This window comes from Brienomyrus brachyistius, chromosome 25 (genome assembly GCF_023856365.1).
Source record: "Brienomyrus brachyistius isolate T26 chromosome 25, BBRACH_0.4, whole genome shotgun sequence".
NCBI classification, from domain to species: Eukaryota; Metazoa; Chordata; class Actinopteri; order Osteoglossiformes; family Mormyridae; genus Brienomyrus; species Brienomyrus brachyistius.
The window spans coordinates 7088489-7113883 of NC_064557.1; the positions used below are offsets into that span (position 1 = coordinate 7088489).

The 25395-nt window shown below is 46.1% G+C and overlaps 1 protein-coding gene across 1 annotated transcript in view; it reads right to left on the minus strand.

The window, feature by feature from the left end:
* dnah6 (dynein, axonemal, heavy chain 6) overlaps positions 1-25395 on the minus strand; it is a 66211-nt gene that overhangs the window by 18969 nt on the left and 21847 nt on the right. The window contains exons 43-63 of the mRNA XM_048996552.1: positions 24536-24667; positions 23282-23453; positions 21047-21193; positions 20754-20827; positions 20488-20642; positions 20176-20407; positions 17111-17263; positions 16642-16782; positions 15426-15668; positions 14573-14740; positions 14224-14459; positions 12150-12411; positions 8742-8865; positions 8465-8661; positions 6620-6823; positions 4200-4325; positions 3620-3784; positions 3346-3413; positions 2951-3131; positions 2360-2539; positions 1098-1331 (exon numbers count right to left, since the gene is read on the minus strand). Coding sequence (XP_048852509.1) covers positions 1098-1331; positions 2360-2539; positions 2951-3131; positions 3346-3413; positions 3620-3784; positions 4200-4325; positions 6620-6823; positions 8465-8661; positions 8742-8865; positions 12150-12411; positions 14224-14459; positions 14573-14740; positions 15426-15668; positions 16642-16782; positions 17111-17263; positions 20176-20407; positions 20488-20642; positions 20754-20827; positions 21047-21193; positions 23282-23453; positions 24536-24667 — 3594 coding nt within the window. The remainder of the gene's footprint in view (positions 1-1097; positions 1332-2359; positions 2540-2950; positions 3132-3345; positions 3414-3619; positions 3785-4199; positions 4326-6619; positions 6824-8464; positions 8662-8741; positions 8866-12149; positions 12412-14223; positions 14460-14572; positions 14741-15425; positions 15669-16641; positions 16783-17110; positions 17264-20175; positions 20408-20487; positions 20643-20753; positions 20828-21046; positions 21194-23281; positions 23454-24535; positions 24668-25395) is intronic.

Sequence of the window (25395 nt, forward strand, 5' to 3'; positions counted from 1 at the left end):
GGCCAGTCTGGTAATGAACTAGTAATACTGTACTACTAGAATGAAGTACTCATCATGTTAGTATGAACAAGTAAAGCAAGTACTGGACTGATACATAGCTACATTTGCTACATACTGTAACTTGGCGTGAAGCTTCTCCGACTGAGAAAAGGATAAACCAGCATAACAAGTATAGCAACCAACGTCTTGCGCTATTTACTTGGGAGACTTGCTTATTTCGGTAAAAATGTTGCAAAGTTTTTGTTTTATGACAAAAATCCGACGATAAGTAATGTTTAACGGATACCTTCCACACAAACATTTTCTTTTTATCAAGTGTCATGATGTCTTTGACTGACTCATTCAGTTCTGTTCTGTTCTTTCCATTCTGCTGTTAATTGCAGTCGTAGTCACTGGCTCCCAAAGCCCAAAGTGATACTAAGCACAGATGTCTGGTGTTTTATGTTATTTCAAAGGTGTTAGTAATTAAAATGCACCCAACGAGATGGTTTGTCAATGAACTTTTAAACTCAGAACAGCTCGTGCAGAATCATAATTTTGGGTTTAATTTATTACTATTTGAAGTAAATGTTTTACTTAAAACTACTGTTATTTTCTAACGATATATTTAATATATATGAATTATATATATATTATACATATATGAATAATTTTTCTAAGCAAGAGAACAAAGAACTGGTTTCAGTTATAAATCCAATGAATTTGCAACATCTTTACTGAATTAAACAAACATCCCAAGCGAGGGATTCGTTAGGCCTATATTATGGGGGCCATAGCCCCCCCCAAAAAAATATTTTTAGCCCCCCCAAATAAATGTGAATTTATTGGCTTAAGTCATGAATAGTTTGCTATTGGTCCCGCCATTACCCCCCCCCCACCCCAGTAAAGGGTCAACCCTCACTATCCATTCATCTCTAATTACACCTCTGGTCCTAAGACCTTCTGTCACCGCTGTAGTCTGACAAATCACTCTGTGGTTACACTTCACCCTCCAGCAGTATGGATCCCGAGTGGCTTATCGCACAGTGGGCTACCATTAGTCCAGCATGGTGCGGGAGGGGTGTCGTGTAAGCGTTGGGGGAGGGTACCATAGTGACCTTAGTGACGTCTGAGCTCCCCCGAAGGAAGTGCTGCCACTCTACGTCGGACACCTCGCCTCTCTGCCTCATGATCTCCACGCACAGCATGAAGCTGTAGATGGTCTTGTGGCGTTCGAAAAGACCACGGGACACGTTAGCGTGAGTGGTGCTCAGCGTCTGCCCCAGGAGGGTCTGCAGCCTGGCGGAGAGGTCGCAGTTCTTCTCTGACGTCTCGATGGTGCTATTGAACAACTGGCGAGGAAGAAATCCATCCGGGCATGAACGTCGTGTTTGTAGAGCCAGAGGTAGGAGGGAAATGGAGGCTCACTAGTAAGAAATGATCTTGAAGTAACAAGAGTATGGTACACACACACACACACACACACACACACACACACACACACTCAACCACTACGGGCAATTTGGAGATACCAATTAGCCAAACCGCAATGTGGGAGGAAACGTAGAGATAACAGAGCAGTACAAAAATGTCAGGTATCAAGGGATGACGAAGCAACGAAAATCGTGGTTTTTATTTCCCTCAAAGGATGAAGCAAGGAGAAACAACATACTGTTACATATTTTACTCTTTTTTTCCAGACTGAGGTAAGCCACAGATAACTGAAACCATGGATATGGGGGGGTGGGGGGGGGACTACTGTGCTACCTTTGTACCTTGTCTGTTTTTGTTGCATCAAAGAAAGTGGGAGCAAACGGGATTGAAAACAAAAGGGGTTCATTTGAACGAAAGTAACAATAACAGAAAATAAACAGGACTGCGAGGGAACCAACACAGAGGAAACTGAGGGAGGAAGGGAACGGAGAAGCATAGCAACACCATCAATGACAGACCTGGGCTAACAAGGACTGACAGATACAGGACTAACAAGGGAGTGAACAGGTAGCAGATGGGAGTGATCAACATGGGGGAGGAAGAAGAGGTCAGAATGAATGAGCACCATAAACGCTTCACCAGGGAGGACACAGGAGGTCTAGGTAGACATGGTGGACAGGACATGACACATGACCGTTTGGCACTACATGTATGTTCATCTGTGCACTATATTATTGCTGCTGTACAGTATGTGCTACAATTTCCCAGAGGGATTAATAAATTTAATCTTAATTTTTATCTTAAACCCAGGGACTTCAAGGAAACCCTCATGACTCCCCAACCATTGAGGTCAGGCAGAAGTAAGTACAACCTACTGATCCTACCCCAGCCATCTTTATTGTGAACCCGGGACATGGTACAATGGTACAAATAATTACTGTCATACCTGCTTGAAGTACTTGAGAGAGAACTGGTACATGGGGTCTATCTCGGACAGACTGGCGATGACGAAATACAGGACGGAGCCACGAGCTGCCACGGGCCGGTACTTCTCCCGAGCGGCATTGATCATAAACTCCGTGGCTTCTGCTTCCTGCAGACGTGACTTAATGGCTTCTGAAGTCACCTAAAATTACAAATGTCTTAACATCAAGGAATGACCAAACAGCAGCGCAATTAGAATGGACCGGAAGGAAACGGCAGGAATTTGCCTTAATTGAGTTTCTGTCTCTTGGTTTAAAAATAAAGACAATGACGCCAGGCACTCATGCCAGAGAACACACATAAATGGATAAATGTAGCTTTTTATGCCTGGATTATCCAACGTCAGACAGTTTTGCACTGTTCATTGCTCTGATGATGCTTATTTCAGATGGCAGGGATATTTTGAAAAAATGCAGCTACTTTTCTCACTTTGCCTCTGGCATATGACTGATTTTCTAGAGCGCAATGTGTGAAACATAATCACAGAAGGAAACACAAAGAAAGAAGCATCTACAAAAGAAAAATGTCAATGGTCATCAGGGTTTGCCTGGACCTTGGACTCTTGCAGAGTCTGGACAAGTTCCTCGTTGTCCAGGATGTTGCCCTCGGAGGTGAAAAGGAGCCTGAGAATACGGTCCTCGATGTCCTTCAGCTGGTTGCGGTCAGCGTTGATTCGCACAATCAGCTCGTTGCGTTGTTCCTCCAGGTCTGGCCGCTCCAGACGCACGACGTCACTGAAAAGGCAAAGGCAGAGAATGATACGCTGCGGTATCTGCTGCAGTGTCTAAGCAACGCAGGGATGGACTAGACTTCAAATGGGCATTTAGAAATGTAAAGTGTAGTAAGAAATAAAACCTTATGGCAAAATTATTCATACCAACAGGTGGAGAAAAGTAAGAGTAAGATGAATATAGAGGTGAGGCAGAAATGGAGAGCCTATCTACTGACCTGAGGAGCTGATCCTCCAGGCCCGATTTAGTCACCGTGAAGTTGATGACGGTCACTTTAATGCAAACCTATAAGCAAGAAGGGGCAGCTCAATGAAAATAAGCTGCTTCATTACATAATGATAGCTGGAGCCTTAACCGTGAGGACACCATGGGGTGCTGTGGACTGTGGTCACGTAGACCTAGCCGAAAGAGTCCCTAAACACAGTGCATTTATTTGTATTTTAGCAATGAGGGATCAGTTACTTTGTGGGTGTCGGGTCAGATGCACGCACCTCTGGAAGGTAATGAGGGTTTGCCATTTTAGTCGTCATGTAGAAGCGGAAGTTGCTGTCGTAATCGATATCGGAGTCTCCCAAGCGTATCATCGTGCGACCGGCAGCCACAAAGGTCTGCTTCAGCAAAATTGGCTCGAGCGCGGGGTCGAGGGTCTCTTTTAGCTGCAGAGAGCGCAGAGGACAACAGACGGTGTCATAACAGGCTGACAATGGGGATTAACTGTGGTTGTAAAGACACTGGCTGCATCTACGTTTGTAATAACAATGACAAATGACAATTGTTTAATGTATAGTAATAATATATAATAATATAGATTACAAATTCCTTTAGTAACAATGCATCGATTCAATTTACATCTTGCACGATGATTAATAATGTGATGCATCACTTAATGTATTGTACTGTTTTATACTGTAAGCTATTATCCATAATTACTGGTTACTGTATCATTTTTCTCCTCCAAATGCAGGTGTTGTTACTAAAAGCATATCAGCCAGTCGACAGAGAGGTGCAAAATGAGGTCATGGACAGTGCTGGACGTCATGGTAACAGAGGGAGCAAAGGCGTGAGTCATACATCCTCCAGCAGGACGGGCACGCCCAGGCGCACGGCATTCTCCAGGGTCCGCAGGAAGCCAGCGTCGGTCAGTTTGACCACCTTCAGCCCGTTCTTTATCTCCCTGGTCCGGATCCAGCGGTTTGCCTGGGGCACATCAAAGCAGCCATTAAAACTATGATGCTGGTGCTCAATGTATATCTGAGGAAGGAGAGTCTCCCAAGCAGGATAAGTATGTACTACATACACCACCTGGACCAATCAGTCCTTTGCAGAAATGATGCCACATCGGATTACAGGACATGTCATTTCTTTCAGACAGAAATGTTAAAATGGTTTCCTTTAATATCCTAATACACTCTATATAAAATAGCTCATCAAATGAAATATTTTCAACAGTTGGCAAGATACTTAGGAAACAGTTGGGTGATTTTTCGTTCGAGCGCACTTCCATTTCTGCATTTCATTGCACTTTCATTACTGCATTTAAGCGCACCTTCAGTTTTGCATTTCATTGCACTTTCATTACTGCATTTAAGCGCACCTTCATTTCTGCATTTCAGCACACTTCCATTTCTGCATTTCATTGCACTTTCATTACTGCATTTAAGCGCACCTTCAGTTTTGCATTTCAGTGCACTTCCATTTCTGCATTTCATTGCACTTTCATTACTGCATTTAAGCGCACCTTCATTTCTGCATTTCAGTACACTTCCATTACTGTATTTCAGCACACTTTCATTACTTAAATGATTGTATTTCTCATCAGTGCAGAGCATCCAGAGCACACCGGCACTGCAATCCTCACCAGGAGACGCGGTGTGAAGATGAGATGAGTAATAGGACAGTAATAGGGTGCGGAGTGGCTACAGGGAAGCAGAATGATGGGAATGTTCGAGGTGAGCAGCTGAGCCTGCCCTTTGCCCCTGGTGTTTACAGCTGCAGTAACCCAGACGGGAGCCCTGTGTGTATCGCCTGAACCGCAAGCCCTGCCGATCTGCTTTTCTTCATCCCCACATAAATGATCACGGGTCTAATTCCTTGCTGCCAATGAGACTATTTCGCACTATTTTGCCCCCCGTGCTCCTGTCTGGCCCTGAAAAAAAGGAGTAAACTGCATAAACCAACTGCAAAAATTGGGAAGTCGGGAAAGCCACGTTTACATCGCTGTGTAAAAGGGGATTATAACTGAGCTGAACGGACCCTGCTAGGGGCGGCACACGGAAGAGCTTCCCCGGAAACGTTCATGCATCGTACATATGGCTCGCTGTCTGTTTAATGTCAGCGCTAGCATGGAATTAGTAAAAGTGTAACATATACTGGTATATGGGTACCTGTATTATTTCATTAATACAATCCTTAGACACTCAAGAACGGACTCTAGAACGGGATACTCAAATGGCTCAAATGCCAAAACCCCATCCCTGCACCTGCAAAAGTTATCGTCAGCTCCTTAGCCCCCAACATTAGGCAATATTGTTTTTCGCTGGGGAGCCCCCCCACCGGAAAAATTTTATGGAGGGGTGCAGCAGACCTTGGTGTTGTGCCACTGGTGGGATGTGGACCTTGAGGAAGAATACTTGAGTAGCTCTGCTCCAAAGTAGTAGATAAATTCTATGATTTGGCAAAGTTGTTCCAAGGCAGATCAGATTACTGTACTAAAATCTCCTAGATTTTTACAAAAAAATTTTTGCACAACCTATCATTGGCCGGAATGGTCTAGAGAAGCAGATTGAGCACATTTGCATTTGTCTTCTTATTGGACAGTCACACATAAATCGACAGGAAGTACCATGCTTTTGGGAACATCTACACTGCGAGGACTTTGGATTAAGGGCGAACCAACTTCTCTAGGGCCCCTAGACTCACACGGGTGCCGAAAGAGAAACAAGGGAAGTAAGAATAATGAACCCTAACCCTAACCATAACCCTAACCAACTCTGGGGACCTTAGACTCACACGGGTGCCGAAAGAGAAACAAGGGAAGTAAGAATGATGAACCATCAATAATATGCTAATCAAAGGAGGGGGTGCCAGGGGTGCCTATCCGGAGGGAGTGTTGGTGGTAAAATTGGTAAAATTCACCAATCAAGTAGACAAATTCTGACAAATTTACTTTCCTATGATATTACAATACGTGAACCAAAATTTTTATCAAAATGGTCTGGAGTGGACACTTGATCTATGTCAAAAAAGTTGAGATCTGCAGGGAGTGCCCTAGTGTAGTAGTCCCAGGGATGCCCCCCCCCCATGGAAAAAAAAAATCACCCCTGTTTTGGGTAGAAGTAACAAGCACTAAGATGATGAAGGATCCAGAAAGAAGCTGGTTTTTAACAGCATGTGTTTCAGACAGACAGTAGTCAGACTACGATGGTCCAGGAGGGACAGAACCGGAGGTGTTTACACAGCATCACTATGGGGGCAGCAGCAGTGGCCCCCACCTGGTCCTGCGGGTCGATCATGAGTGGCCAGCGGCGGCCTCGCGTCACCAGGATGCCGTTCTCAGTGGACACGGTGTCTCTGGGCAGGCCCTCTGCGTTCCACTGGCGGATCTGGTAGGGGTCGCCCAGGACGCTGAGGAGGCTGAAGCTCTCGCTGATGGGGATTCCCATGTCCTGGCAGCGGGACGTCCATCGAGCCACAAGCTGCAGGACGACACAGTGAACCTGACTAGATTAAGATATACTGCAGGCTAATCCTGAAAACATACCATCTTCGATAATTATATATATTATATCCAGCACATTACACAGTGGCGGCTCTGAGGTTAGGGCTCTGTGCCAGCAACTGGTAAGTTACTAGTTCAAATCCCGTGAATGACTAGAGTGATTGCACTCCATTGGGCCTGCAATTTCTTCATCTGGGGAATATGTTAATCTACATCCAGCCCTGTAAGGAGGTCCTCCAACTTACAGGGAATAACTTAGGCGTTGGTGGCAGGCTCTGTTCAGACTAGTGTGGTGCTGAGGTATCGTCTGCCACATGGCTGCACTCAGGTTTGCATCCCTGAGCTGGGTTGTCATGTGGTCGGTGCGGCAATGCTCTGTAATCAGTGCCCTTTCCTTACGTCCACCACATTACAGATATATCAGGTATCAATCTATGTGTGCACAACATCCACTGTGACACTGTTCACAGCAGGTGATATTATCTGCCTCAATTCCTGAGTGATAATCATGCCATTAATCCAGCAGGGTTTATAGATGACGGAGAAACTACTGTGCGACAAAAGAAGGTGTGTTTGTGGGACTACTTTCAAAATGCAGAATCAATGTGGTTTGAAAGCGATATTGTTTCTGGGCTGCTGTTTGCATTTTTTAATGCAAGCCTTGATATCGGACATCGACAAAATCGAATCTCTGTATGTACTAATCTAACTCCACATCTAACTGTGCCGACAATGATTTTTCTACACAGTAGCCATATATGTCTTATAATGCATTTTTGCAGAATGCCATTGATTAACAATATCTTCTCAGGGCCAGAGATTTAATTCGAATAATGCTGCCAATCGCACGCAGAAGGCTTGTGCACAGGAGATTCCCGAGGCCTCATTCTACCCCATTCTGCTCCCCCCCCTCCCCCGCCTTCCTATACTCAGCCTCAGCATCTGGGTAAATATCTTTCGCTCTTCTAATTTGCAGCCAAATTGTTTGCTTTCATGTGAGCCGCTGGGATCGGCAACAGTAATAACTCAGTTATGGCTAATTAATTAAGAACTGGACTGGAGGGAAAAACTGACACAGACTGGGCTCGCACAGACGGAATACTGGGAGCAAAATCTTAGACTGCTATGCTGTATATAATGGCTAGTGTGAAATCTTAAATATTTCATTAGAATTTATGATTTTAGGGAAGTTTAAGGTTACAGGTAGCTAGGGGCAGAAAAATGGCTGGCTTTCACAGAAAGGGCCTTACAGTATATGTTCTTTGTATGTTCTTTGTATGTTCTTTGTATGTTCTTTGTATGTTCTTTGTATGTTCTTTGTATGTTTGGATAGACTGCTATCCAAGATAAATGTGTAGTTTGGTACAAGAGAAACTATTCTAAAAAGACAGAGATAGAATGTACTGGAAATCAGTGCTGCTTGAAGCTCATGGGGAGCCCTAGGAAAGATTCGCCGACGGCGTTTTGCGAAGTCGATGCCCCCTCAGAATATGCCGTCCTAGGCGGTCGCCTATGTCTCCTACGGAGCTGACCGGCACTGCTAGGGATGCAGTAGTTGGGTGACACTGAGACTGTGTTTGACTGGATTTGAGTGGAAGCCAGAATTGGCCGCACCTACCAGCTGACGGTACTGGGAGGTAAAAGCGCCGTAGTAGGCCACGCAGGCCGAGGCAATGAAGACGTTGCCGATGACGTTCGTTATCTCCTCCTCGAAGCGGGCGATGCTCTCCTGCCAGCACACCTGCTCATCCCCTAGGGCGGCAGTAAGCTTCCCAGCCCGACCCAGTCTGGCCTCCGTCAGGGACATAGTCTTTGCTGCACAAAAACACGCATGCAGAGCACTCACTGGAAGCTCAATAGTGGCCATGGTAGCTTCTCTTAAAGCTGAACCTCACCCAGTGCTTCTTTCTCAGACACGCTGCTCTTAAACTGGTCCTGCAGTATCCTGATCTGCTCCTCCACCTCCTCCAGCTTCTTCTGCTTCTCTCTCAGGGTGGCCATGGTCGCGTCGAGCTCTGTCTGCATGTAGGAATTCATAATCATCACATTATTGAACTGAATTGATTTTTTTTCCCAGTTGCACACGTATAAGAACACTCTTGAGCAAAAAAAATAAAAAAATAAAAAAACAGACCAAACCCAAAACTGCAAAACATTAAGCTTTTAATGGTCTCAACAGCAAATTTGTCAGGACATTAGGAAGAATTAAACAAATAGATAAAGTATCTTAGCTTTGCCCCTTGATTTCTTTGAATGTCTAAAAGTGATGGTATATATACATAGGGCAACTTCTTGAGCAATGTTGCTATGCAACTGCCAATCAAGGGTGCGTTTCCCAAACAACGACGGGAGTTGGCATTAACGATGCATCGTACTATGGTAGTTCAAACTAACCAACATCCGACGTACCACATTAGTTAGTTGGGACTTCCGTAGTTCGAACTACAATGGTTCCAGTGCTGATTGGTCAGACTCACGGCAAGTCGTGCGCAAAAACTAACAAACTTTATAATATCAATGGTCTAACTTTCACAGGCGGTCACATACAAAAACTCGCGAACTGTGTAATATCATATAAATATATAATAATCACACACAAGTGACGTCCCCGCCGCCGCTTCACAGTAGCCACCTTCACAGTAGCCACCTTCACAGTAGCCACCTTCACAGTAGCCACCTTGACGTCCACATTGCCGCCTCTTTGCAGCCAACATCAGCAGCCTGCCCCTTGCTCGGGATGCGATTGGCTCTTAAAGGAGCCCGATCCCACGAGTCCCTAAGCTCCGTAAAGGAGCAGCGCCTGCTGCTAAGGTGCAACCTCCAGCTGTAGAACCTCCAGTGGTTCCCGTCGTGGCGGCTCCAGCTCAGCCTCCCGTGGTTCCTGTTCCAGCGGTTCCTGCTCAGCCCTTTGTTGTTACTGATGGCTGATGCTCTGCCCCCCATGGCTCCAGTGCCAGAAGATGAACTGGAGAAGACAGCGGACAGCTGCTACGCCCCCTGAGGTTCCTGCTCTGCACGTCCCTGCTGCGCCCCCTGACCCTCCAGCGGCTCCAGCTCTGCCCTCCGTGGTTCCCTACTTGGTGACTCCTCCTACTCGGCCCCCAGTGATTCCTGTCCTGATGGCTGATGATCAGCCCCCAGAGGTTCCAGTGCGGGTGGTGGATGCTCAGCTCCCCCGTGATTCCTGCTCAGCTCCCCGTGGCTCCTGCTCAACTCCCCGTAGTTCTTGATCCCCCAGTTCTTGCTTTGGGCCCTGTGGTACCAATTTCCCCGGCTCCAGACCCAGATCCTATGACCCCACACCCTATCCCCGAGAAGGTCCCCAACTGCCTGTCCACCGCTCCTCCCTCCGGAAGAGGAACTTGAGTGGGACCCCTTGGGGATTTTCCTAACAGCCCAACTATCCCCCTTGGGTGGGTTGTCCTGTCCCCCACCACTGAGTGACAGGTCCTCCGGCTTTGGCTCGGTGGTTGCCTGCGGGTCCTCTGGCTCGGTCACCCTGGCTTCTACTCAGCGGTCGCCGGCGGGTCCTCCTGCTCTGACTCGTCGGTCGCCAGGGCCTGGGCTGGCTGTGGCTACATCATTGCCTGCTGTGGCTTCATCTCCCTTGTCTCCTCCTCCAGTGTCCCCTCCATTTTCCTCTTCGCCCCCTCAGTCTCTCCCTCCGCCATCCTCGGCGTCCTCTCTGGCTCTGGCCTTGTGGTGGCCGAGGGTCCCTCCTGCTCTGCACTCGCGGTCGCCCGTTGCTCCTGCGGCTTCCGCATTTCGCCAGCCGGGGCCCTCTCCGGCTTCCGGTTTCCCCCTGCTCTTTGCCTCCTCGCTTCCTCCTTTTGTGCCCCCTGTGTTTGTGTTTGCTCCTCGTCCCTCAGTTTCACCTATGTTCATGCCTGGTCCTTTCGCTCCTCCCGTGGGTGTTCTCCCTGTGTCTCCTTACCTAGTGCCTCTGTGCCTGTTCGCCTTCCCTGTGGTTTGTCAGTGGTTGTCTAGCCTGTTGTCTCTGTGCCTGTTTTGCGTGTCTATCCTGTTCCCGGTTTGTTGTTGATGTTCTTGGTTTTGTTTTCCCCAGGTCCTGTCCCGGTCCTGTCTCGTCCTTCACTTCCCTGGGGCACGCCCGGTGTGTGCGCCTTGGGGGGGGGGGTTCTGTTATTATCTGCCCGTCCAAACCACTTGTGACCACGGCCCCCCTCGTTGACCTCGTGTGGATTCCCATAAGCTGTTTTGAGTTGTTTTCATTAGTCCTGTGCATTTAAATCCACGTCACAGTATGCCCCTTCCTGTGCCAATTAAAACCCTTTTTACCTCAATTCTCATCTCCTTCTCCTGCTTCCCTGGTCTGTGCCTATCAGTACATGACACTGTGCGTGCTAATGCACTCAGGCCTTTGATGTCTGGGGCTGTACTCTGATTTCCTGCACCTGAACACGGAGAGTCCTGGATGATGAGGATCTTTGAGGATGGGCCAAACACCATGCATAATTCACAGTGTTTAAATTTATGTTGCATCGGTCTGCGGGAGACTCAGTGGGTGGCTTTCTGGCCAAAAGAATTATAAAGGATGTTGATTTGAATTGTGCCCCTGTTGGGCTGTGTGTGGAGTTTGCGTGTTCTCGTCATGTTGTATGGAGTTTGCTCTGGGTTCCCCTCACAGTCAAACCTGGTGTTTCTAAGTGGAACTGACATCCCATCCAGTATCTTGTACTGTATAAGTGAACAGAAGATGACGGGGTGGAATGACAATAAAAAACAGCCTGAAAATTTGATGCTGACTAGGGGGTCCCACTTGGTAAATTTTGCTGCTGACTGGGGGTAGGGAGTGTATATTTTCACCGATCACCATCAACAGGATGGCCACCAGGAAAATGAAGCATTATGCATTATTCATCTCCTACAATTGACCTGGAAACACCCCGAGATCAACAGCACCAGTAACTAGGCTGTATAATACCGGGGTTGGGGAGAAGAAAAACCAGCCCTCACAAGACCGGCCACTGGGAAATTCCCAGTCCATGCCTGGAAGATGAACGGATAGATATTTTGGCTTGACTGATAGGTCAAGGCAGTGATTGAACAAATTTGTGGAGGTACAGTGCAATGAAATGTTATCAGGATGTGGTGGATGGACGAGGGTCATATCAATATGGTGACGTGGTCTACATGACGGACACCACCAGCTTTTCATTCACTGTAGAGTTAGTAGGACAGGAGATGCCAGCTCATCAGCTAAACTCTAGTGCCTTTCTAGGATTTTAAACCACTAGCCTATTAATTAACCAGCCTAATTCACAATGAATGATCATATTCACCTGTGCAGCAGCCAGCTTCTCCCTCTTGGGTCCCACCTCCTTGAGGACCCTGGAGTAGAGGTCCATTGCGCGTACCCACATGCACATGGACCGGCAGGCCTTGGACACCTTTTCTACCTTCTCCGGGACAAAGTCAGGGTTGTTGACGTACTTCTGGAGTTTCTGCAGGACGTGCGGCCGGATGTTGTCCTTATCATACTCCGTCAGCCGTTTCAGGAAGTATGAATCTCCCAGGACCTGCTTGGCACTTGCCCAGTCAGCCCTGAGGGTGCAGTAAACCGATACTTGATGGGGTGATAAATCAAATCACTGGATAAAATCCAGCTGTCACCACTGCAGTAGGACACACTCGTTAACTCAGGCCACTGCCAGATTCACTCATAATTGTCATAAATTGCTTGCTTTGACAAGGGACACTAAGTGTCTAAACTTACATAAACATGAATGGACAGAGAGGAATTCTTAGGTGCCAAATTTGACACCTCTCCTGTGAGGCTCATGGCTGCCATGTAAATTTCACAGATTGTCATGCACCCAAACTAAACAAAGGCAGGGTGAACATGTAACTGTTTTTACTGCAGATAGATGGCCATGTGAGCAGGTTTTCAGCCATGCATCCTACTGTAAGGCCAACTTAGTAACTACATTTTCAGAAACAGGCCGGTAGCTATAGATCAAGGATGTCGGACTCTTTGATCATCAACCAGTCAATCGTGACGTGTTTCCACGTCGATCGAGAGACGATTAATGGATAATACCGTGGCGCCGGGCAGACCGGGCACTCAATGGCGGAGAAAGAGAGGGAAGTTACACTAAGGGTGGCAAGGCACACACATGGTGGGTTATTACGATTGTCAGGAATACAGCAGACAAGGATTTACACTAACACATACAAATCAGGAGTTATATATAAGACATACATGGGGCTATATACACTCGCTCGCTAAGCATGCTGGGATACGCTAATCCCTCCAGCGCTACAATACTTTATTTCATTGGTGGCCAACTGGCCGGTTATGATTGGCTAAATGTACTAATGAGCCGCTAAATTTTTGGTCGCAATTCAGCAGCTCACCAGAGTATTTTCATTGTAGAAGTAGCTTTAAAAAAGGCTGGGCACCCCTGCTATCGACTATAATGGCAATATATCAATGCCGGCTCAGACACCTAATATCATAAAGGAATGAATTCTTAATGTCTGGCAATTGCTTAAACCTGTAACGATGACAATACTGCTGTATTTCAGTGACAAATTGCATGCTTTGATGCATTACAGCACATTCTCTTGTTTTCTTTATAATTTATGAATAAACATTCTTATTCTGCCGGAAGGTCATGCAGTGCTTTCACAAGGAATGCGTAGAATTTTTTTTTTTCTTCATTTTTTCCCACCCTGTTCCAGGCATCAAATAAAGCAGAAGTGGCAATAAACCATGGAAAAACGGCCTTGAAGTTGCATCAGTTATAAGCTACTTGTTATATCTGGCAGAAGTAAAAAGGAAAGTTGTTTACCTTGAACCGAGCCTGTTTGTTTGCTTACCTTAGGCAATGGCATTAATGCAACATCATGCAATTCTGTGCTACTAATTAGAATCTATTTCAAGCTCTCTTCCTACAAAAATACTAAACTAAATTAATTTCAAAATTTAAGGCAGACTAAATCTTAATCTAATTTATCTCATTCATCCTTATCAAAAAATCCTCCAATGTGTGGCTTTTTAAAAATGAGTTTTCTATGCCTACATAATCCTCTGGAAATCATTCTGTGACCTGGCAGCTTAGAATATTGGCTGTATAAGGATATATTGGAAGTATAATGTGCGTTGTGGTGTGATATTGTGCTCCAGGGGTCAACAATATCTTGTTATTTTGTCCTGCTGACCACATACAAATATCCAACAACTTTTAAAAAGTTAGAATCGCTTTTAAAGGTTACTAAATGCTACCACATATATAACAGGTCATGAACACACACATAACAGGTCATGGACCTTGCAACCTTGGTTAGTTTTGATGAAGCACTGATAAAATATTTCCCAAAAACCTAGAAGCACATCTGCAGAGCTTGACTCACTTGCTGTTGAGTAGGATGCACACGGCCTCCATCACGGTCATGACCAGGTCAGGTGGCTTTGTGAAGACTCGGATCTCAGAGATGTCTGCCTTGTCCAGAGCATCCAGGGCATGGTTAGCGCTGTCCAGGGCGGGCAGTGCCTCATCGAGGTCCCGCTGGGCGTCATCAGCGATGGCCTGAGTTTCATCCGCTTTCTCCTTGGCTGCTTCTTCATCCTCTTTTACCACCTTGCGAACCTGAAGACACAAACATAGGAGACCCAAGGCAAGGCTGTATGAGATACCCCTGACCTAAACAGGAGATACAGTAACACAGAAAAAGAAGTAAACATCAGCACACACTCACACACCTGATCTGCTTTCTCTTGGTCCACAGCTAACTTCTCCATTAGAGCGTTGACATCTATGGACTTCTGTTTCAGCACGGGCTCTAGAGCAGACAGGTCCACTTTCATCTTGTCCACCAGCTCATTGGTCTCCAGCAGCTTAGTGAGTCCATTTACCACACGGTCTCGTTCCTGGAGGCGATACATAGGTTTACATAAGAGATCCATTCATCTTCTGGCAAATCCTGGTTCTGGTCAAAGGGAGGCCTGCATTCCATTCAGGGTAAGGTTACATCTTGGCTGAGATGCTAGTAGGGTAACCAGATAGTCCATGTCAGGGAGGACACTTTGAGCTAAGACAGGATTTGTAAACTAGCATTTGGTCACAGATTTTTATAAAACTGAATTCCGCTTTGTATGGACTGAAAAAAATTGTTGTCAAAACATCAAAATAACAGGATTTTATCACATTGATGGGACAAGTGGTTACAACAATGTGTCTTACCCCTCCCCCCCACCACACACACACACACACACACACACACACAATACAGACAATTCAGAGATGCCATTTAACCAACTGCATAACCTGCACTACTAGGGCCTGTTTCACTAATAGGATTTCTTGTTATATATTTTTTTTATTGATACTTGTCGGGTTTAAGGTAATCGGTTCTAATGTAAGCGAACGAAGATAAAGCCCATTTAGCCCAGACTACCTTAAATCCAACAACTTATCCAGCTATGCAAGAAATCCAGCTTTGTGAAACCAGTGGAAACGTATGCAACACAAGGTGATCATATGCAACACACAGCAAGAAGCAAACAAGAATAAATTGGATGTTTCTATCTCAGCATAGTGTGATGGTGCAGTTACCATGACAAGCTGCTGCCTCTTCTCCCCCAGCATGGCCAGATAGAGGTTAATGAGCTCCAGGTAGGATGTAGGCGTGGTGTAGTAATGCCGCCGCAGCTCCGAGTAGAACCTCTCGGCCATCTCCGTCACGCCGACGTGGATCTCCACGCACATCTCACAGAAGCGACCCTTCATCTCCTCACTGCCCAGCTCGACGTTCTTGAAGAAGGTGTGGGAGACAGAGAGGAGAGCCTCACGAGGCCACTGGGTAAGAAGAGGTACGGAGGTGTGTGAGTGATGAGGCGTGGTCGGGCTTTAAGGCTAAAGCCAAAACCACAGAGTTCAGAAACGCTGCACCCTCTATAAACAATGAAGGATATGAGGCTTTATAAATTATCAATAAATGTCAATATCATCATCAATCTTCTTCTGTACCAGCTACTCCTATTCAGGTGTGGTAGGTGGGGGGTTCAAAGTCTATGGGTACAAGGTAGGTAACAACCCAGGATGGGGTACCAACCCATTGCAAGGCACACACACACACACACAGACACAAACACATACAAACTGCACACACATTGAGCCACAGCAGAAACTCAAAACCTGGTCCCAGAGGTGTGAGGCAACAGTGCGAACCACTGTGTCGACCATCGTCATCATCGTCCTCATCACCACGACCACCACCACTACACATATTATTATTTGTTTTCTTGTTTCCGTAACAGACCAAGCCTAGATCCACTAATTCCTAATAAAGAGCATCTAAAGGGAGCAGACAGAACCATATTACACCAGAACCAAGGAAGGCTACAGCCAAATAGAGGACAGGAGCCGCTTAATAATGAGCTTTGGCTTCAGCCAAGCCACGACATCCATCAAGCTCACTCGCTCCCTCTCTCTCCCCGCCTACTCCGCGTGGCTTAATTGGCCAACTGACATGAGCCTGTAATTAAGATTGGTTATTCTTTCACTACTTCCCATCTTCCGAGCAGCTTGTGAATGTTACTTGTATGCTGGGTAGTATGTTAATGTACCGTGGAAAAGAGAGGAGGAGAGACATAATGTAAAGGGACAGAGGCGGAAATCACTGGATTCATTTCCTTAACTAGAAGGATGACACAAGTTACTTATCCACAGAGAGCCACAACAAACTACACTATGAGACAGGACAATAGATTTAAGGATTGACAAAGGAGGATATAACAATGGATTAGCATAGCCGGCGATGCTCTCTGACCTGGACAAACCAGTCGATGGTGCAGCAGTTGACTAGAGAAGGAAACATGCGGCAACGAGACCTGAAGGCATCGCCAACCGGGCTCATGCACAGCACGATGTGCAGCTTCTCCCTCACGCGGGAGATGAAAAATTGGAAAACCTGCACATTCACATGAAGGTCAAATGAAGCAAGAGTATGAAAGCAAGACACTGTATCTATGTAAACAGTGCTTCCCTATCCAATCCCCGGGAACCCTCAGCCGGTCCATGTTTTTATTCCCTCTGAACTCCTTGCTAGGCAGTCCACATTTTTGCTCCCTTCCAGCTCCAGATAGTTCTGTGGGTGCCGGAGGACTGGATTGAGAAAACTGACTTATAGCATCATGGACATAGATTATATGAAGGAGTCTCAGTGGAGCAGAATCCCCACGACCTGGTTCTAGTTGTTGGCATGCAAAACCATGACCATGATGATATTGTAACATCACCTCATCCCTGTTTCCCTCAGAGATGCCAGCTTCCTTGGCTTTTGGGCGTGTGGTGGCCAACACCTGCTCCAGCTCGTCCTTTTCGAACAGGCCGGGCACCTCTCCCGAGTTCAGCATGTTGTTGATGTCCTCCAGGAACTCCTCCACAACAATCTAACACAGAGCAACACTAGGTGTAGCATCACCAACACTGCTTAATTTAGGTGTATTTCAAGCTACCATTTAGCATCAGGGGCTGCATGAGAGCTGCCATAAATTAGACTGCATTAAACAACAGATGCTGTACAAATATGAAATTACAGACAGCTGAAGATTTTTACCCCATTAATCGAACTTGGCCTGAGTTTGCTAATCCTAATTTGGGGACTTAGGGTACAACAACAAGTGGTTGGAAAGTAGGAAATATGCGGTTTACCATTATAGGGCGGCCCAGAACTATCATGAAACTCATAAAACACATACTTTTTCTAACCCTAATTTGGGGCCTTCGGGTGAAACCTGGTCAGGGGTTATGATGTTAACCTGCATCCAACCCTGCAAGCGGTCCTCCAACTTGCACGAAACAGTTTTTGAGGGTTGGTGGCAGGATTTGCACTCCAGCCACCGCAAAACAACTCACAACTGCTTGATTTAAACAGACACGATACCCTTCTGCTCTCTGCAGGAGCAGTTCTGCTGTAGCCGCCTGACGTACGCACGGAAAGCTTTTGGGAGCCTCATCCCTGGACTATCGGAGAGCTAATAGGGTCAGGCCTGTTGGAGATTGGGGCTGGTGTGGTATTGAAGCATCGTTGGACTTGGTACTCCAATACTGGTGGAGGGGCGAAGGAGATCAATCACATCCTTGTGGGCAGACGCTGGAGGCTCCTGCAGAACTGCAGGGTCTACATAAGTGCCCAGTTTGTGAATTCTGACCACAGACTTGTTGTTGCTACTCTGAAGATTCAGGTTATATTCAGTAGGCTACCACCCACTAGCAGAACGAGGTTGGACTCCAAGATCAAGCTGTTTCTGATGAGTTTGCATGCAGTTTGTGTGAGGGACTTGCAGACTTCCCACGTCCTGCTTACACAGGAATCAAAGCATTACCCACATCTGAATCTGTTCCTCAGAGACTTGCAGTCAGGGCGGGTGATGGAATGGTCCTCCATCTCACTGAGGTTGCATGGGTGTTGAATCAGCTGGGGGTAGGGAAGGCTGCAGGGATCTGCGGTATCCGGAGAAAACTTCTCCAGCCTGGTGGTAAGGTGGTCCTCCCGGCATTGCAGACAATCTTTTCTTCCATTTGTAAGTCAGGCGCCATCCCAATTGCCTGGAAAATGGGACTTGTAGTCCCTACCTGGAAAGGGAAGGGTGATCGCCTGGATTGTGGCAAATACAGGGGGATAACACCCCTTTCAGTACCGGGTAAGGTCCTTGTAGGGTCATCTTTAACAAGACCCACGATCACTTGCTTGCCTGTCAGTGACCGGAGTCTGGTTTTACGCCTAAGAAGTCTACCATCGACGGTATCCTCGCACTGAGGGTTCTCATCGAGTGCAAGCAAGAATATCGGCAGAGGTTCTTTTCAGATTTTGTGGATTTTCTTAAAGCATTCGACTCAGTTGATCGAGTTGGCCTGTGGCACATCCTGAGACTTTGTGGGACCCCCTCGAAGTTGCTGGATGTCATGACCAGCCTGTACACTGGTACTGTGAGTTCTGTGAAGAGTGGAGGGAGAACCTCTGCGTTCTTCACAGTTAATTTTGGGGTTCGCCAGGGGTGTGTTCCTGCTCCTACACCTGTTAAATTCTTGCATAGACTGGGTATTGGGCAGGGTCGTGGGGTCCAGCAGAGGTGGGGTGTCTGTTGGTAAAGAGATATTTACTGATTTTGATTTTGCTGATGATGCTGTGATCTTAGCAGAGTCAATGGAGGCTCTGATCGGGGCTCTCGAGAGACTGAGTAAGGAGCCTGAGTGTTTGGGATTGCGGGTGTCATTTAATAACTTCTTAGGAACAGCCATCAGTAGTGTAACTGTCTGTGGGGGGAATGTTGACCTTGTTGAGAGATTTATCTACCTTTGCAGCAACATTCATGTCTCTGGTGACTCTTCCTAGGAAGTCAGCAGATGGATTAGAAGAGCATGGGGGGGGGAGGGGTCACGAGGTCACTGGAAAGGGGTGTGTGGCACTCCTGACATCTTTGCAAGAAGACAAAGGTCCAACTCTTTAGAGTCCTGGTGCTCCCTGTCTTGCTGTATGGCTGTGAGATATGGACGCTATCTAGTAAGCTGAGATGAAGCTTGGATTTCTTCAGTACTGTGTCTCTTCTGAGAAACTATGGGTACCATTGGTTTGACCTTGTGTCAAATGACTGGTTGCTAGAGGAGTCCCTGAATGAGGCACATTACTTGCATTGTGAGGGAGCGTCACTTAGGGTACTACAGCCATGTGGCGTGTTTCCCTGAAGGTGATCCGGCTCACAGGATCCTCACTGCTGAGGACCCAATTGGCTGGACCAGGCCAAGGGGACGCCCATGTGACACCTGGCTGAGGCAGATGGATGGCCATTTCCGGAGGGTGGGACTGGACCGTGTATGCCGGGGACTGCCAGCCGGTATTCCGATTTCAACATGTGGTGGGTGCGGCAACCCGATGCATCAAAACATGCTCCCCAACCTGACCTGACCTGACCTGGGTGAGACTACAGGCTCTTGGAAAGTAGAGAATATGCCACTAAACCAAACTATACTGTGGTTTTCCACCATACAGGGGCCCAGAAGTATCATAAAAACAAATTTTGATGCCTGAAAATGCCATACTCTTTCTAACCCTCGCCTCAGTTTGCTAACCCTAATTTGTGGCTTTATGGTGAAACAACAGGCTGTTGGAAAGTATGAAATATGCTACTAAAGCAAGCTAAACTGTGGCTTCCCATCATACGGGTATCATAAAAACACATTATGATGCCTGAAAATTCCATCTGATTGGTTGATCCCACCTCCTCTACTTACTTGGACCCATCACCTCTAAAATTGTTCTTGTAAAACTCACTGGCCCTGTATGCCTTGCTGTCTCTCACACCTGTGTGTCAGTGAAGAGGAACACTGCGTCCTTGTCCTCCACGCCCACTAGCTTGTAGAGCCTCCGCAGGTCTTCGTGGAAGGCATCGTAGCCATAGCCGCGACTGAGCTCGATCTGGAAGCAGCGATAGCCACACATGTGGGCCGCCAGTCGCGTCAGCGACTGCTTTCCTGTGCCCCCGACACCCACCAGCAAGGCATTTCCACGCTCCTGACGGATCATTCGGGCAATCCTGCAGACAAAACAGCACATTGTTTATAATATATACTTTGTGCCTTTATCTTTTTTTCGTCATGGAACGGTTGACGTAACCTTGAGACATGCTCGATGGCATCTTGGAAGAAGACCAGCTTTGTTTCCTTAGAGTTTGTCATGTTGTAGTCATCTAAGTAATCCTGTAGAACCGACCGGATCTTCTCGGTGTCAGTCAGGTCCTCATACAAGCGGTCTGCCTTATCTGCACCAACCTAAAAATTATACGCAATACAACTAAAATCTATTTTCCAGCTTAACTACTGCAGTTTACATAATTAAATAATTAAAAGTCCTTTAGTACGGCATTGCCTGGAATAGATTACCTTGATGAAATCTCCAAATATTATTGGTTTGTCTGTGAAGTAGCTGGGATCCAGGTTGAATTCAAAATACTTGCCTATTTAAAAAATGCTAGTTAAATAATTAAGAATATGCAAGCATAGGAAAAATTATACATTGATAGCTATAACAAATGTTTCAACAATTATACAGGTCAGACACTGTTTATTAAATATTAAAACAGATCATTTTTTAAGTCAGAATATCTAAAACTATCAATCAATGGACAACATCAGTGCTATGGTCACAAAATCAAGCTTTGTATACTAAGACTTACTGGCCATCTCAGAGAGCATGGTGTTGAAGTAGGCCTTGTCTTCATTATTGATAAGGCGGTCGTGGAACACCCTCTGACACTCATGGCAGAAAAGGCGGAAGATCTGGTTTTGGTCTTGCACCGTGCTTGGTTGGCACTGCAGCATTCCTGGAGGCCGAGTAGGTAAGAGGCTTCACTAACAGAAGGACTACGCTACTGTAGCCAAAGAGTCTCATTTTAGCCACGCTAACCCAGCCAGCAGGAAGTGCAAATCTACTAGGAAAGCTGAGTTGCTGCAGGAAGAGGTGTTGGCGCGGCTGACAGGTTCTGTCATTGGTCTGTGTGGATCCCAATGGCCCAGTGCAGTGACGGGGACACTGTGCTGTAAAAATGGTACCGATGAGACATAAAACCAAGTTTTTGACTCTCTGAGGTCATAAAATATCCCTGGGCATCTTTTGAAGCAGGAGTGGTAGCCCGATGTCCTGGCTAAAATTGCCCACTGTAGCCCTTTCACATCTGGCCTCCTAATCATCCCCTATATCTAACTGGTGAATTCTCTCCTGCCCTTTCACCACCTTAGCTACTGTATGCTGAGTGTACTCATGTGCAGTGGCTGGCATTGCATTATCCAGCTGAGTAGTACAGAGTGGAGGTGGTTAAAATAGATCCCCTTTGGTTCTGTAATGCGCTTCGGGTGTCTTGAAAAGTCATATATACAGTCATGTGAAACAATTAGGACACTCCATTAAATATTTAATTCTTCATTAAGAAATATCAGCAACAGTATTAAATCTTATTTCAGATTATATCTGTAGATAAAGGTGATGTAATTGCATCATATTTCTATAAGCAGGAAACAAATTCACTTATTTACAAAAATAAATTATATAAGATGCTAATTTCCACTAAAAAAGGGTTAGGAAACCCTCACATTCATCACTATTTAAAGTTCCTAGAATTAAGTTCAGGTGGCACCATATCAGGTGAAAATGATTAGAACATCGTTACAGAGCTTTTTGCTGGAGCCTGTCTTATTTAAACCACGGACATTTAGTTTCCTCTGATCTTGATTGTTGAAATGAGTGATATTATCAGGGTGAGATCCAAAGAGCTCTCTGAGGCCTTCAGAAAGAAGATTTTTTTGATGCATGTGAGTCTGGGAAGCATATAAAAAGATCTTAAGAGAGTTTGAAATCATCCATTCCACTATCAGGAGAATAATTTACAAGTGAAGACTATTTAAAACATCTGCCAGCATGGTCAGGAAAGGCTGTCCTAGCAAGATCAGCCCAAGAGCAGATGCTGAAAAAAGTGCAAGGAGGAAAGTCTTGCTGTCAAAAATCATCTGGGCAACACTGAAGACCACCTAGAGAAAGACCAGGACTTTTGGAACAACGTTTTTTGGACAGATGAATCAGAAATTGAATTATTTGGACTCGGTAACACAGAACATGTTTGGTGTAAACCAAAGACGGCTTTCGAGAAAAAGAACCTCATACGAGCTGTGAAGCATGGGGGGGGGGGGGGGGAATGTCATGGTTTGGGGCTGCTTTGCTGCAGCAGAACCTGGCCAGCTCCCCATCATATAATCCACTATGAATCCTTCGTCATATCAGAGGGTACTTGAGGACGATGAGAAAACATCTGTCTGGAAGTTGAAGCTGAAGTGAGGGTGAACCATGCAGATGACAATGAACCACAACGTTCCAGTAAATCTACCAAGGAATGACGTACGAGAAAAGGAATGAAGAGTTCGGGAATGGTCAAGTCAGCCCGGATCTGAATCCTATTGGGATGCCGTGGGGGTGATTTGAAGCGGAAGTGCATGCAAGACACCCTTCAAACATCAGACAATTAAGGAATTCTGTGTTGAATAGTGGGGGATTCTTTCTGCCAGTCAAAGTGAGAGATTAATGGATGGTTATAGGAAATGTCTCATTGAGGTTATATTAGCCAAAGAGGGGGGGTACTAGTTATTAGGGCACAGGGTGCCCTAACTTTTTTTCCTAAGCAGGAATTGGTATCTTAGTTCATTTCCACTGTTAAATGATTTTATTTTTAATGGAGTATCATAATTTTGTAAATGTAACATTCATTCATATTAGGAATTACAGCCGGAGTCATTACAGCATGTTTGCATGCACTTACTGCTGCAACATGCATCACACTTTGTACTAGTCCACAGCATGTACTCGGTGCTAATAAATGGTAGCAGAGGAGCTGGACAGAAATGCATGCTTTCTAGCTCCATACCCTGCACGCATTTGGAAAGGTCCCGGAGATTGAAGACGTAGTGGGATTTGGCAGGGGTGGGCAGCAGGTCCACGCTCATGCGGTTGTAGATCTCCACAGCGGCGTCCACGACGTTGCTGGCCATCTGCTTCACCGCCAAGGGGAACTCCATCAGGAACTCATTGAGGATGGTCTGGGAAGGGAAGCCGTGCATCAAAGGGGCAGTGTGCAATGCCATGGTCAGGCTTTATTACCTCTGGGGGGGATGTATCACCAAAAAACTAGCTTTCCCTGAGGGAGGTGGACATTTTACAGGATGGCTATAAAATTACCCAGAGCTTTATAGGTATTACAAAATATCACGACCAAATACGAACGAACGTATATGGGGATTTCAGGGTTTAGGTGACGCACAGGATTTATAGGTGGAATCCTGCTTTCAGAAAAGCATGGCGATTTCACGGTAATGCAATGAATTGTAATTCATTGGAAATGTAATTTCCAAGGAATGATGTCATCTTCATGCCTTTGCTCCCCAGCCTACTTTTATTTCTCTGTGCTGAGAGCGAGTCACTTAGATGCGACTCTGCGAAGTCTGCATTGAGGCTTATTTGAGGATATATTCACAGGCTGCACCCCTGCCGACCAAATCCGCTGGCTTGTGTCCCTGAGTACTGGTGACTCATTTCAGTTGTAACTTTCAAGAGCCCTCAATCGTGCTAGACAAGGTTCGACTGATGCATGGGTCCTGAGTGTTTTGTTTTTTTTTGTTCCCCGGTTGTTATTAGTGGGTTTATGTTGTAGGTAGGGCCCGAACCACAGGTGGATTTAGGTATGGATGACAGGGCCAGTCAGCCAGGGCGCCCCCCCCCCCCCCCCCCAGAAAAAAAATCCGCTTGACTTTTGGGTGATTGGCCTGACATGCAAATAAGTGATAGAAAACCAATGATATCATGTCACCGTGTGGGTCAGGGAACCTTGTTGGAGTGAGTGACCTGATTGTAGTTCGTGAGCTATGGAAGCAGGCCAATCAGAAGTACGAGGTGGGGAGGGGAGGTGGTGAGCTGATCTCAGGTTGCCGCATTGGAAGGCCAAGGTGGGAAGATGCAGAGGACTCAGCGCATCTCTTACTTAGTACACTACTATACTTTATTTTTTTTTTTTGGGGGGGTCACCCAGGGCACCACACAAACTAGAAACACCGCTGGCCCCAACAATGACCCCCCCCCCCCCCCATATTTGGCCCTGATGCTGCTGGGTTGGAAGCTTCAGTACCGTGAAGATGTGTCTGAGGCTGTGCTCCGCTGCCGTGGGGAGGCACAGCATGCTGAAGTGGCGGATGAAGCGGGGGCTCACTGGGTTACGCCCCCCACCAGGTGGAGCACAGGCTGCCGCGATAATCACATCCTGGGGGAGGCAGAAGGGGCACCTCGAATTACAACCTCCTTATTTGATCCTGTAAATAATGTGATAATACAGTTAATTCATTATATCTTCAGCTCAGGCCCAGTTACATTATGAACTCGGTCAACAGTATATTCATTTAGTAATAATGAGTAACCATGTCATTTTTTAATTCATGTATTCATGTGTATAAAGCACTACCAGTTACAAGGGTCTCAGTTAAGGATTTCCTGGCTTTTTGTATATAGCAGGCTGTGCACACCTACAGTATGATCTACCTGTAGCAGTGTGTGTTATTTGTGTCGGTGTAGCACAGGATGGTTTTCCGAGTTTTGTCATGCTCTCTGATCACTTTCATGAGCACGACACATACAGCTATGGTCTTCCTCACTACTTCCTCACTTTTGTTTGGTGGTTGTCTTGTTTTGTAGTGGGAAAGCAAAAATGTCTTAAATGAGAACATCACTGATGAAACTTCAAAGAGATGACACTGAACTGCATATTCAAGAACGGGAAATATTACATCAAACTGCATTTTTGCAAATTAAAATCTGTACACACACAAACATATACTCAGAGGTTAGTCATCCACCAGTGGAAGAGACTAAGGAAAATGGCAGCAGCAATAATAATAATCAGTAGAATGAGCTGTTCAGCTTAGGTTAGAGACTAATGTCAAGAGGGAATAAATCGCTCACAGGAGGTCACCCCTACAGCTATGAGAGGGATTT